The sequence below is a fragment of the Leucoraja erinacea genome, unplaced genomic scaffold (genome assembly GCF_028641065.1).
Source record: "Leucoraja erinacea ecotype New England unplaced genomic scaffold, Leri_hhj_1 Leri_330S, whole genome shotgun sequence".
NCBI classification, from domain to species: Eukaryota; Metazoa; Chordata; class Chondrichthyes; order Rajiformes; family Rajidae; genus Leucoraja; species Leucoraja erinaceus.
Window position 1 is genome coordinate 20,100 of NW_026576231.1, and position 13,875 is coordinate 33,974.

General features: G+C 45.4%; 1 protein-coding gene across 3 annotated transcripts in view; it reads right to left on the reverse strand.

Moving 5' to 3' along the window:
• Positions 1-13,875, reverse strand: part of LOC129693527 (erythropoietin-like) — a 73,880-nt gene that overhangs the window by 10,907 nt on the left and 49,098 nt on the right. For all 3 annotated transcript variants that reach the window (XM_055630336.1, XM_055630335.1, XM_055630334.1), the window contains exons 2-3: positions 9,051-9,181; positions 2,647-2,733 (exon numbers count right to left, since the gene is read on the reverse strand). In XM_055630336.1, coding sequence (XP_055486311.1) covers positions 2,647-2,733; positions 9,051-9,161 — 198 coding nt within the window. In that variant the 5' untranslated portion in view covers positions 9,162-9,181. The remainder of the gene's footprint in view (positions 1-2,646; positions 2,734-9,050; positions 9,182-13,875) is intronic.

Genomic DNA, 13,875 nt, shown 5'->3' on the forward strand with positions numbered 1-13,875 from the left:
ATTCGATTTTTGTTGACAAAAGAACATGAGGCTAACATGGTAGACTCTCCTCATAACACCATCGCTTGGAACTTCTGCAGTCCGAGCACTTGTCTCCATGGCCTTTCATGGGCAATAGGATCTTTGAAATAGTTCTGTCATCAGCCCCTGCATTCCAGCACTTCATCAAGCTGTAACAAATCTCAACAGCGGCTGTGCATTCTCTACCATTATAAAAATCGACTGTTTCTGTGGTCCAACATTTTAATTATCTTTGACAACAGCAGTATGATTTATTCATTCGACATATCACTGAAGCTCTTCCACATCGGGTTATGGTTCTCTCTCAGTGGCACTGCATCAAGTTAGATAGGTTTGGGCAGCATGTCTTTGAAACAATATAATTTTTACTATTTGCCCAACATCCTATTTGCTTTTAAAATGTTCAAGGTCCCAAATAATCTCAGCACACTCCATCTTGGATTTCTGGACTTGAGTGTACAAAATCATGAGAGGGTTAGATGCACAGAACCTCTAGCCCATAGAAGGGGAATCGAGAACCAGAGGAAATAGGTTTAAGGTGAGGGGGGAAAGATTTACTAGGAACCCGAGGGGTATTTTTTGCACACAGAGGGTGGTGGGTGTATGGAACGAGCTGCCGGAGGAGGTAGTTGAGGCAGGTACTATCCGAATGTTTAAGAAACATTTAGACAGGCAGGTTTAGAGGGATATAGGCTAAACATTGGCAGGTAGGACTAGTGTTGGATGGGACATGTTGGTCATTGTGGGCAGGTTGGCCTATTTCAGTGCTCTATGACTCTAAGTAGTTGCTCTACTCAACAGCCAAAAATCTGCAGCCTCCCTTTGATCTGGTATTTTGTTGGTTCACATGCTTGATCAATGGTGTTTTATCATTAATGTTTTATTATTATTAATGTTTAGTGTTTCCTGAGTCATTCGTAACTGTCACTGTATGTCATGTTGTTACTTAGAAACATAAAAACATAGAAATTAGGTGCAGGAGTAGGCCATTCGGCCCTTAGAGCCTGCAGCGCCATTCAATATGATCATGGTTGATCATCCAACTCAGTATCCCGTACTTGCCTTCTCTCCATACCCTCTGATCACCTTAGCCACAACTCCCTCTTAAATATAGCCAATGAACTGTGGCCTCGACTACCCTCTGTGGCAGAGAGTTCCAGAGATTCACCACTCTCTGCGTGAAAAAAGTTCTTCTCATCTCGGTTTTAAAGGATTTCCCCCTTATCCTTAAGCTGAGACCCCTTGTCCTGGACTTCCCCAACATCGGGAGCAATCTTGTGACATTACTTGTGGGCGGAGCACCAAGGCAAATTCCTTGTATGGGAATACTTGGCCAATAAACTTACTTACTTGGATTGCTCCACCATTAGCAGCCCTGCTGCTCATGTTCTGAGCATTAGAATTCCCTTCCTGCACCTCCCCATCCATAGCTCTCTCCTCTCCTTTATGACACTGCTTAATAGCATCTACTTTGACCCTTTTTGCTAGGCATTAGTTTTCGCGATGCTTTTGAAATGTTATTAAGCTGCTATAGAAATGTTAAGGAATGTGTAGGGAGGAACTGCAGATGCTGGTTTAAACCGAAGCTGGAGACACAAAGCTGGAGTAACACAGCGGGGACAGGCAGCGTCTCTGGAGAGAAGAATGGGCGACGTTTTGGGTCGAGACCCTTGTCCAGACATTGTTGCTTTTGATTTAGAACACCCTGGGGAAAAATGGCGGTCATTGTGGCCTTGAATTGAACGCAGGAATAAAATCTCCATTCTGTAGAGTCTTACAGTGATACAGCGTGGAAACAGGCCCTTCGGCCCAACTTGCCCAAACCGGCCAACATGTCCCAGCTACACTAGTCCCCACCTGAGCATTTAGTCCAGTAAAGAGTCAGATAGTCTCCAATGGGGTATGTGATAGATCAGAACCACTCTCAAATTGTTGCTAGAATGATTCTGTTGTCCGATAATTAAGGGACTGAAGTTTAGGGGTAACATGAGGGGGAACTTCTTTACTCAGAGAGTGGTGGCGGTGTGGAATGAGCTTCCAGTGGAAGTGGTGGAGGCAGGTTCGTTTTTATCATTTAAAAATAAATTGGATAGGTATATGGACGGGAAGGGAATGGAAGGTTATGGTCTGAGCGCAGGTATATGGGACTACGGGAGAATATGTGTTCGGCACGGACTAGAAGGGTCGAGATGGCCTGTTTCCGTGCTGTAAATTGTTATATGGTTATATGGTTATATGGTATATAACCATATATATATATATGCGGTTATATGGTTATATGGTACGGTATATATATGCGGTTATATGGTTATATGGTACGGTGTATATATGCGGTTATATGGTTATATGGTAACAGCTAGGAAGAAACAATCTCTGACTCTGGAGGTGTGCATTTTCACACTTCTGTGCCTCTTGCCTGATGGAAGTGCGTAGAAGAGGGAGTGGTCCTCTAACATGTCCCGCCATTCAACAAGTCCATGGCTTATGGTCAACGATCACACAATCTACATTCTCTTTCCTCGTACACCAATTCCTCTAATGTTGAGAGCTCAGTTTATTACTGAGCCAGGCAGCCTTCTGGGATACATGCCAATCAGTGCAGACATTGAAGAGGAATACACTTACATCCTTTGCTGCCCATTCTCTGTAGCTGACGCTGGTTTTCGGAAGGGTGAAATTTCCTGGGAGTGTGCAGGTCTCCTCACATTGTTTCTGAATGGAAACACACGTTACAATGAGACAAAGATCAGAATTCCACCTTATCTATTGAGAGTACTACTAGGAGACTAGTGAGCATCATAGAAACATCGAAACATAGACAATAGGTGCAGGAGTAGAGGCCATTCGGCCCTTCGAGCCTGCACCGCCATTCAATATGATCATGGCTGATCATCCAACTCAGTATCCCATCCCTGCCTTCTCTCCATACCCCCTGATCCCTTTAGCCACATCTAACTCCCTCTTAAATATAGCCAATGAACTGTGGCCTCAACTACCTTCTGTGCCAGAGAATTCCACAGATTCACCACTCTCTGTGTGTGAAAAAAAATGTTTTTCTCATCTCGGTCCTAAAAGATTTCCCCCTTATCCTCAAACTGTGTGTGGCCCCTTGTTCTGGACTTCCCCAACATCGGGAACAATCTTCCTGCATCCAGCCTTCCTGCACCTGCATCTTGATGGAACCTGCTGTCTAGAATTACGTAACTGATTAGGTCATATCAACCTGGTGTACCAGGACTGCACTTAATCCATGCGTGCATATTGTAAATGGATGGAGTACTCCCGACAGACTCAGTGTATCTACAAAATGCTGGAGTAACTCAGCGGGACAGGCAGCATCAAGTCCAGAAGTCCAGAACTAGGGGTCACAGTTTAAGGATAAGAGGGAAGTCTTTTAGGACCAAGATGAGGAAAACATTTTTTACACAGAGAGTGGTTAATCTGTGGAACTCTCTGCCACAGAAAGTAGTTGAGGCCACAGTTCATTGGCTATATTTAAGAGGGAGTTAGATGTGGCCCTTGTGGCTAAAGGGATCAGGGGGTATGGAGAGAAGGTAGGGATGGGATACTGAGTTGGATGATCAGCCATGATCATATTGAATGGTGGCGCAGGCTCAAAGGGCCGAATGGCCTCCTCCTGCACCTATTTTCTATGTTTCTATGTGACGTTTTTGGTCGAGACCCTTCTTGAGACTGAAGACGTCACTTCTATCCAGAGTAGTCAAAAATGCTAGATAAACTCAGCGGGTGCAGCAGCATCTATGGAGCGATGGAAATAGGCCCAGAGATGCTGTCTGTCCCGCTGAGTTACTACAGCATTTTGTGTCTATCTTTGAGGGCAAGGCGATAATGGTTATGTGGACAAGAAGACAATGCTAGGAGACTGCAAGGTGACTTGGATAGGCTGGGCGAGTGGGCAAATGTTTGGCAGATGCAGTATAATGTGGATAAATGTGAGGTTATCCATTTTGGTGGCAAAAACGGGAAAGCAGACTATTATCTAAATGGTGGCAGATTGGGAAAGGGGGAGATGCAGCGAGACCTGGGTGTCATGGTACACCAGTCATTGAAGGTAGGCATGCAGGTGCAGCAGGCAGTAAATAAAGCGAATGGTATGTTAGCTTTCATTGCAAAAGGATTTGAGTATAGGAGCAGGGAGGTTCTACTGCAGTTGTACAGGGTCTTGGTGAGACCACACCTGGAGTATTGCGTACAGTTTTGGTCTCCAAATCTGAGGAAGGACATTATTGCCATAGAGGGAATGCAGAGAAGGTTCACCCGACTGATTCCTGGGATGTCAGGACTGTCTTATGAAGAAAGACTGGATAGACTTGGTTTATACTCTCTAGAATTTAGGAGATTGAGAGGGGATCTTATAGAAACTTACAACATTTTTAAGGGGTTGGACAGGCTAGATGCAGGAAGATTGCTCCCGATGTTGGGGAAGTCCAGGACAAGGGGTCACAGCTTAAGGATAAGGGGGAAATCCTTTAAAACCGAGATGAGAAGAACTTTTTTCACACAGAGAGCGGTGAATCTGTGGAATTCTCTGCCACAGAAGGTAGTTGAGGCCACAGTTCATTGGCTATATTTAAGAGGGAGTTAGATGTGGCCCTTGTGGCTAAAGGGATCAGGGGGTATGGAGAGAAGGCAGGGATGGGATACTGAGTTGGATGATAAGCCATGATCATATCGAATGGCGGTGCAGGCTCAAAGGGCCGAATGGCCTCCTCCTGCACCTATTTTCTATGTGACGTTTTTGGATGAGACCCTTCTTGAGACTGAAGACGTCACCCATTCCTTCTATCCAGAGTAGACAAAAATGCTAGATAAACTCAGCGGGTGCAGCAGCATCTATGGAGTGATGGAAATAGGCCCAGAGATGCTGTCTGTCCCGCTGAGTTACTACAGCATTTTGTGTCTATCTTTGAGGGCAAGGCGATAATGGTTATGTGGACAAGGAGACAATGCTAGGAGACTGCAAGGTGACTTGGATAGGCTGGGTGAGTGGGCAAATGTTTGGCAGATGCAGTAGAATGTGGATAAATGTGAGGTTATCCATTTTGGTGGCAAAAACGGGAAAGCAGACTATTATCTAAATGGTGGCAGATTGGGAAAGGGGGAGATGCAGCGAGACCTGGGTGTCATGGTACACCAGTCATTGAAGGTAGGCATGCAGGTGCAGCAGGCAGTAAAGAAAGCCAATGGTATGTTAGCTTTCATTGCAAAAGGATTTGAGTATAGGAGCAGGGAGGTTCTACTGCAGTTGTACAGGGTCTTGGTGAGACCACACCTGGAGTATTGCGTACAGTTTTGGTCTCCAAATCTGAGGAAGGACATTATTGCCATAGAGGGAGTGCAGAGAAGGTTCACCAGACTGATTCCTGGGATGTCAGGACTGTCTTATGAAGAAAGACTGGATAGACTTGGTTTATACTCTCTAGAATTTAGGAGATTGAGAGGGGATCTTATAGAAACTTACAAAATTCTTAAGGGGTTGGACAGGCTAGATGCAGGAAGATTGTTCCCGATGTTGGGGAAGTCCAGGACAAGGGGTCACAGCTTAAGGATAAGGGGGAAATCCTTTAAAACCGAGATGAGAAGAACTTTTTTTCACACAGAGAGTGGTGAATCTCTGGAACTCTCTGCCACAGAGGGCAGTTGAGGCCACAGTTCATTGGCTATATTTAAGAGGGAGTTAGATGTGGCCCTTATGGCTAAGGGGATCAGGGGGTATGGAGAGAAGGCAGGTACGGGATACTGAGTTGGATGATCAGCCATGATCATATTGAATGGCGGTGCAGGCTCAAAGGGCCGAATGGCCTACTCCTGCACCTATTTTCTATGTTTCTGTGTGACGTTTTTGGTCGAGACCCTTCTTGAGACTGAAGACGTCACCCATTCCTTCTATCCAGAGTAGACAAAAATGCTTGATAAACTCAGCGGGTGCAGCAGCATCTATGGAGCGATGGAAATAGGCCCAGAGATGCTGTCTGTCCCGCTGAGTTACTACAGCATTTTGTGCCTATCTTTGAGGGCAAGGCGATAATGGTTATGAGGGCAAGGAGAGACTCTGTCGGGTAAATCCAGAGAAGCCAGCATACCCAAGTGTAAAGTGTAATTGAAAATGTCATCAGCAGAGGGAGAGACTGTAAGGGATTGAATTTGACAAGTTAATGTGCCGTTGTAATGACAGACTGGATGATGGAGAGCTGCCACATGTCATGGCCCTGCATCAGTAGCCGGGGGATCTATTGTTTCAAGACAGGACTGATCTGTGCGGAAGGAACAACAAGTTTCCCAAAAAATTAGTCAGCACCAGGCGGTCGTTACAGTAAACATTGTAGCCTGCAAGCAACTGTGAGGAATGTTATCAGCTAAACACTTATCATACTGGTATGAAATTCCTCTCTCAGCTATTTGAACAGAGGTGTTAAATGCTTTTGCAATAACCAGGTTAAGCATTTGGGAAAATAGTGCGAGGAGGAATCTGATGCATGCTCTCTGACGCTGAACGACGTTAACTAGGGCTACTCATTGACGGGGCTTTTTCAAAACTATGGCCATGCGACGTGTTTGTACGATGTCCCGAGCTCTCTCTGCTCACATTATTTGCACCGCTACTGTACTGGAACTGCAGATGCTGGTTAATACACAGAAGGACACAAAGTGCTGGAGTAATGGCACGGTGGCGCAGTGGGTAGAGTCGCTGCCTCCGTCCGTGCGGTTCCCGGAGGTTTTTGTCAGCCTCCCCACCTGCTTCCACTACCTGCAACCACCTGCAACCTCCGGGAACCGTACGGGAACCTCGCAAAGTCTCCAGAGGTTTCCGTTCAGGTTGGGACAGGGGCATAACTCACTTTTATTCCTCCGCACACACACATTAGCTGAATCGTTGCCAATTATAGTCTTTTTATCATTATTTTTATTCTCATTCTTGTTATGCATCCCCAAATTGGAATTGAACTTGTAAGGCAACAGTGAGATTTTAGAATGTCTATTAAGGAACATAGCATTCAAATACCCAATGAATTGCTGAGAATCAGTTACTAAGGGATTACCTTCACAATCTCACGATAATCTATTGTTGAAGAAAGTGAACAATCAAGACCAAGGTGTATAGGAAGGAACTGCAGATGCTAGTTTACATGGAAGGTAAGAAATAAAAATCTGGCGGGTCAGGCAGTATATCTGGAGAAAAGGAATAGGTGATGTTTCGGGTCATAGAAACATAGAAACATAGAAATTAGGTGCAGGAGTAGGCCATTCGGCCCTTCGAGCCTGCACCGCCATTCAATATGATCATGGCTGATCATCCAACTCAGTATCCCGTACCTGCCTTCTCTCCATACCCCCTGATCCCTTTAGCCACAAGGGCCACATCTAACTCCCTCTTAAACATAGCCAATGAACTGTGGCCTCAACTACCCTCTGTGTGCCTTACAAGTTCAATTCCAATTTGGGGATGCATAATAAGAATAAGGATTAAAAAGAGTTCCAGAGATTCACCACTCTCTGTGTGAAAAAAGTTCTTCTCGTCTCGGTTTTAAAGGATTTCCCCCTTATCCTTAAGCTGTGACCCCTTGTCCTGGAAACCCTTCGTCGAGACCCTTCTTCAGACTGAGAGTCAGGGGAGAGGGTAGGGAGAAAATCGAAAAAGGTACAAAAGGCAAATGAACGAAAGGAATGCAAACGGGACAAATCAAAGCCAGCAAGGATGATCAAGTAAAAGTGGAGTCCACAATGGTCTATTGTTGGCTGTGGAGAAGGTGATAACAGTGAAATTAAGCAGGACGACAGTGAAACTAGTAGGATGACTCGGGTGCGGGAGGGGGATGGAGAGAGAGGGGACGCAAGGGTTACTTGAAGTTAGAGAAGTCAATGTTCATACCACTGCCCAAGCGAAATACGAGGTGCTGTTCCTCCAATTTGTGCGCTGGGCCTCACTCTGACAGTGGAGGAGGCCCAGGACAGAAAGGTCAGTGTGGGAACGGGATGGTGGGAGTTAAAGTGTGTAAAGAGCGCCTAGGCCAAGGCAGATTGAGCAGAGGTGTTCAGCTAAAACCAGTGGTCCTTAACCTGGGGGTCGTGACCGCCTATGTGGGTCGTTTGGGGCTTTGCCAGGGGTCATGAAGGGGACACTAATAACATAGCAATTTGTTGAGCCCATGTTTAGGAACCTAACAAAGGTACATAGCACATACAGTATTTTGTTCGTGTATGTGCGTACTGGTGCCAAAAAGGTTAAAAGAACCACTCAGCTAAACGATCGCCGAGCCTGCGCTTAGTCTCGTCGATATATAGGAGTCCGCACCTGGAACAGCGGATACAGTAGGTGAGGGAGGAGTTTCTCCAGCATTTTTGTGTACCTTCAAAATTCTTAAGGGGTTGGACAGGCTAGATGCAGGAAGATTATTCCCGATGTTGGGGAAGTCCAGAACAAGGGGCCACACACACAGTTTAAGGATAAGAGGGAAGTCTTTCAGGACCGAGATGAGGAAATCATTTTTCACACAGAGAGTGGTGAATCTGTGGAATTCTCTGCCACAGAAGGTAGTTGAGGCCACACAGTTCATTGGCTATATTTAAGAGGGAGTTAGATGTGGCCCTTGTGGCTAAAGGGATCAGGGGGTATGGAGAGAAGGCAGGAACAGGATACTGAGTTGGATGATCAGCCATGATCATATTGAATGGCGGTGCAGGCTCGAAGGGACGAATGGTCTACTCCTGCACCTATTTTCTATGTTTTTATGTCGAAACAAGTAAATGCAGATGCTAGTATACAAAGGAAAATGACACAAAGTGCTGGACTAACTCAGGCAGCATCTCTGGGGAACATGGATAGCGATGTTTTGGGTCAAGACCCTTCTTCAGACTGTCATCAACTTAGCCTCGACTTTGGAAGAATGGCGGTGCAGGCTCGAAGGGCCGAATGGCCTACTCCTGCACCTATTGTCTATGTAAACACAAATGAAACATTACATTATACCAATAACAGACCACATAAGCTCACACAATGGCCTACCTACCGCTGTATTTGCAGCATTCTTCGCTTCTCGAATGTAATTGTCCAGTACGCGGATGTCACAGACTGGTTGGAGAGGAGTTGACTTTGCAGGTTTTACGTAACTGAATAACATCACTAGAACTGCAAGAAGTCCTGCAAGAAATGGGAGTCAAGATAAAGAACGATCGGTTAACATGTGGTCACATTTGAGACAAGAAACAGAACTTTTGGACAGGTTTGAATTTGAGTTTGGTTTATCGTCCCGTGTACCGAGGTACAGTGAAAAGCTTTTGTTGCGTGCTAACCAGTCAGCGGAAAGACAATGCGTGATTATAGTTGTGCCATCCACAGTGTAGAAACATAGAAACATAGAAAATAGGTGCAGGAGTAGAGGCCATTCGGCCCTTCAAGCCTGCACCGCCATTCGATATGATCATGGCTGATCATCCAACTCAGTATCCTGTACCTGCCTTCTCTCCATACCCCCTGATCCCTTTAGCCACACCTAACTCCCTCTTAAATATAGCCAATGAACTGTGGCCTCAACTACCCTCTGTGGCAGAGAGTTCCAGAGATTCACCACTCTCTGTGTAAAAAATGATTTTCTCATCTCGGTCCTAAAAGACTTCCCTCTTATCCTTAAACTGTGACCCCTAGTTCTGGACTTCCCCAACATCGGGAATAATCTTCCTGCATCTAGCCTGTCCAAACCCTTAAGAATTTTGTAAGTTTCTATAAGATCCCAACTCAATCTTCTGAATTCTAGCGTGTACAAGCCGAGTCTATCCAGTCTTTCTTCATATGAAAGTCCTGCCATCCCAGGAATCAGTCTGGTGAACCTTCTCTGTACTCCCTCTATGGCAAGAATGTCTTTCCTCAGATTAGGAGACCAAAACTGTCCGCAATACTCCAGGTGTGGTCTCACCAAGACCCTGTACAACTGCAGTAGAACCTCCCTGCTCCTATACTCAAATCCTTTTGCTATGAATGCTAACATACCATTTGCTTTCTTCACTGCCTGCTGCACCTGTATTCCTACTTTCAATGACTGGTGTAGCAGATTTGTACTTTCAATGACTGGTGTAGCAGGTTTGTAGTTTCAATGACTGGTGTACCAGATTTGTACAATGACTGGTGTACCAGAGGTGTACTTGATCCTGTCAGAGTATAGGTGTACAAGAGTGGAGCAAGTGTAATGCCTGTTGCAGATCCACTTTTTGATGATTAGAACATAATGAGTTGTCTGGGTTGGGCACCATCTTGGGTCAATAGACAATAGGTGCAGCAGTAGGCCATTCGGCCCTTCGAGCCAGGACCACAAGGGTCCTCCTTGTCAGTGCTAGCAGTCCAGTGTTGATCTTTTGATGTTTTAGTGCGGGATTAAATAGAAACCAAATGCTTTGTCATAAGAACAAGAGTATGGTAACGTTGCTGCCTTACAGTGCCAGGGACCCGGGTTCGATCCTGACTCCGGGTGGTGTCTGTACGGAGTTTGTACGTTCTCCCCGTGACTGCGTGGGTTTTCTCCAAGACCTTCTTCTTCTTGCATGTGGCGTGCACAGCCTAAAGTTGTTGGACAACTTGTTCTACTTGATCTTCCGTTTGTGCACGTCGAGTTGATTGCATTCGTTGTAACAGGGCGGACCATGCAATCTTCCACCCCCTCCAAGATCTAAATTGTCCCAAGTCCAAGGATTCCCAACCTGGGGTAAATTTACCCCCAGGGGATACATTTCGCCTACCCAGAAAGTACATTTGTTGACTCTGGATTTGCACATATTTTTTCTCATTGACTGACTGTGTTTGGTTCTGGTATACTGGTATATCTGTTCATCATTAGTTGTTCATAAACAAGTGACATAACATTGTTATGTGCTATTAAAGTTGCCAGGGGTAAATGGGATGAGAAAGGTTGGGAATCCCTGCCCTAGCGTGTGTAGGATAGGACGGGCACCCGGAAAATCACCACGATCCTGGCCTCTCTCCACTGGCTCCATGTGCGGTTCCGTATACAGTTCAAGATCCTCCTCTATGTCTACAGAGCTTGCCCCCACCTACATCAAAAGTCTGCTTCCCCACCACACCACCTCCAGGCCCCTCAGATCGGCCGACGGGGTTACTGAACATCCCGCGGTCTAGGCATAAGCTCATGGGCGACTGACCACTCCTTTGCGGTTGCAGCTCCTAGACTGTGGAACGGCATCCCCCTTCCCATCAGAACTGCCCCCTCCATCGACTCCTTTAAGTCCAGACTTAAAACTTATCTTTACTCTCAAGCCTTTCTTGACGTCCTCTGAGGGAGGGCTATATGTGTGTATTTATGTATGTGCTTAATCTATGAACCACTGTAGTATAACGTTAGTACCTCCGCCAATGTAAAGCACTTTGGCCAGCGAGAGTTGTTTTTTAAATGTATGTTGATTGTGTGAATGTCCTCTCAACAAATTGTACATTTTCAGGCCTTCCCAGACTTACTGTCTTGTAGTAGTGCTTTGTGTTGAACCATCCAAGCATATTATTCTTCTCGCTCAAATGTCTATCTTGTATTAGCTGCTGAAAATATTTGACAATGCTGCACTGCTTCAATCACGAGGAAGGACATCCTTCTGATTGGAACAGTGCAGCGTAGGTTCACGAGATTGATCCCTGGGATGGCGGGACTGTATGAGGAAAGATTGAAAAGACTAGGCTTGTATTCACTGGAGTTTAGAGGGATGAGGGGATATCTTATAGAAACATATAAAATTATAAAAGGACTGGTCAAGCTAGATGCAGGAAAAATGTTCCCAATGTTGGGCGAGTCCAGAACCAGGGGCCACAGTCTTAGAATAAAGGGGAGGTCATTTAAGACTGAGGTGAGAAAAAACCTTTTCACCCAGAGAGTTGTGATTTATGGAATTCCCTGCCACAGAGGGCAGTGGAGGCCAAGTCACTGGATGGATTTAAGAAAGAGTTAGATAGAGCTCTCGGGCTAGTGGAGTCAAGGGATATGGGGAGAAGGCAGGCACAGGTTATTGATAGGGAACGATCAGCCATGATCACAATGAATGGCGGTGCTGGCTCGAAGGGCCGAATGGCCTCCTCCTGCACCTATTTTCTATGTTTCTATGTTTACTATGGAAATAAAAGTGACTTGACTTGAGCAGCGTGCGGGCATCGCTGGTCGGTGCGGACACGGTGGGCCGAAGGGCCTGTTTCCGCGCTGTATCTCTAAACTAAACCAAAATAAAGATGATACTGTCAGAGTCGAGGTTTGAGAGAGTGGAGGGATTGTATTTCGTGATTGCAGATCTACTTCTCTGTGACAAGCACACACAGAGTCGCCTGGCTTGGACGCCATCTTGGAATCTCACTGGTCAGCGCTGTCGGTCCAGTGTTGATCTTTTCGGTGTTTTAGGGAGAGGACGAATAGAAACTAAATACTTTGTCATAATAACAAGGGAAACACAAAATTAAATGTGAAATCCTGGGATGTCAGGACTTTCATATGAAGAAAGACTGGATAGACTCGGCTTGTACTTGTTAGAATTTAGAAGATTGAGGGGGGATCTTATAGAAACTTACAAAATTCTTAAGGGGTTGGACAGGCTAGATGCGGGAAGATTATTCCCGATGTTGGGGAAGTCCAGAACAAGGGGTCACACAGTTTAAGGATAAGGGGGAAAATCTTTTAGGACCGAGATGAGAAAAACATTTTTTACACAGAGAGTGGTGAATCTGTGGAATTCTCTGCCACAGAGGGTAGTTGAGGCCAGTTCATTGGCTATATTTAAGAGGGAGTTAGATGTGGCCCTTGTGGCTAAAGGGATCAGGGGGGTATGGAGAGAAGGCAGGTACGGGATACTGAGTTGGATGATCAGCCGTGATCATATTGAATGGCGGAGCAGGCTCGAAGGGCTGAATGGCCTACTCCTGCACCTAATTTCTATGTTTCTATGAAAGTAGCTCATGCTAATAGAAATCTGGCTGTCGGCCACTTGTAGATAAGGAATATCTGAATAGGAAACATACTTCTGTCAATGTGGTTAAATTAACTGTCAGGAACTATGTGCTATGCCAAGTGAATCAAGTGGTCCTGAGATTGGAATATTATCTACTGAATCTATGTGGTTTAGTTTAGTTTAGTTTAGAGATACAGCGCGGAAACAGGCCCTTCAGCATACCGAGTCCGCACCCACCAGCGATCTCTGCACATTAACACTATCCTAGTGCATGATAAACAGTGGCACACCATAACTGAGGATTAAGTCTAGTAAAGTCCGATTATAGATAGTTCGATGGTTTTCAATGAGGTAGAAAGTAACACAGGACCATTCTGTAATTGTTGATAGGATGGTTGCCTGATAACAGCTGGGAAGAACCAGTCCAAATGGAATTAATTATTTTACAAGATACATCATTTAGATGTGTTTATGTTATCTTCCTTGAGATACAATACTGTTAGCTATGTTCAACGTTGAATTTAAAGATACAGCACGGAAACAAGCCCTTCAGCCCACAGAGTAGTCGCCGACCAGCGATCCCCGCACACTAACACTATCCTACGCACAATTTACATTTATACCAAGCCAATTAATCTACAAACCTGCACGAGTGTGGGAGGAAACTGAAGATCTCGGTAAAATCCCACGCAGGTCACGGAGAGAACGTACAAACTCCGTACAGACAAATACCTGTGGTCAGGATTGAACCTGGGTCTCTGGCGCTGTGAGGCAGCTACTCTGTGGCTGTGTCGCCCCTAGCTGGGCGTTTGAAACAGATAATATACCCCCTGGACTGTTGCAATTCTTAACTTAAATAGCTTAACTTAAACAGTTTAAGAGTTTAGAAGGATGAGAGGGTATATC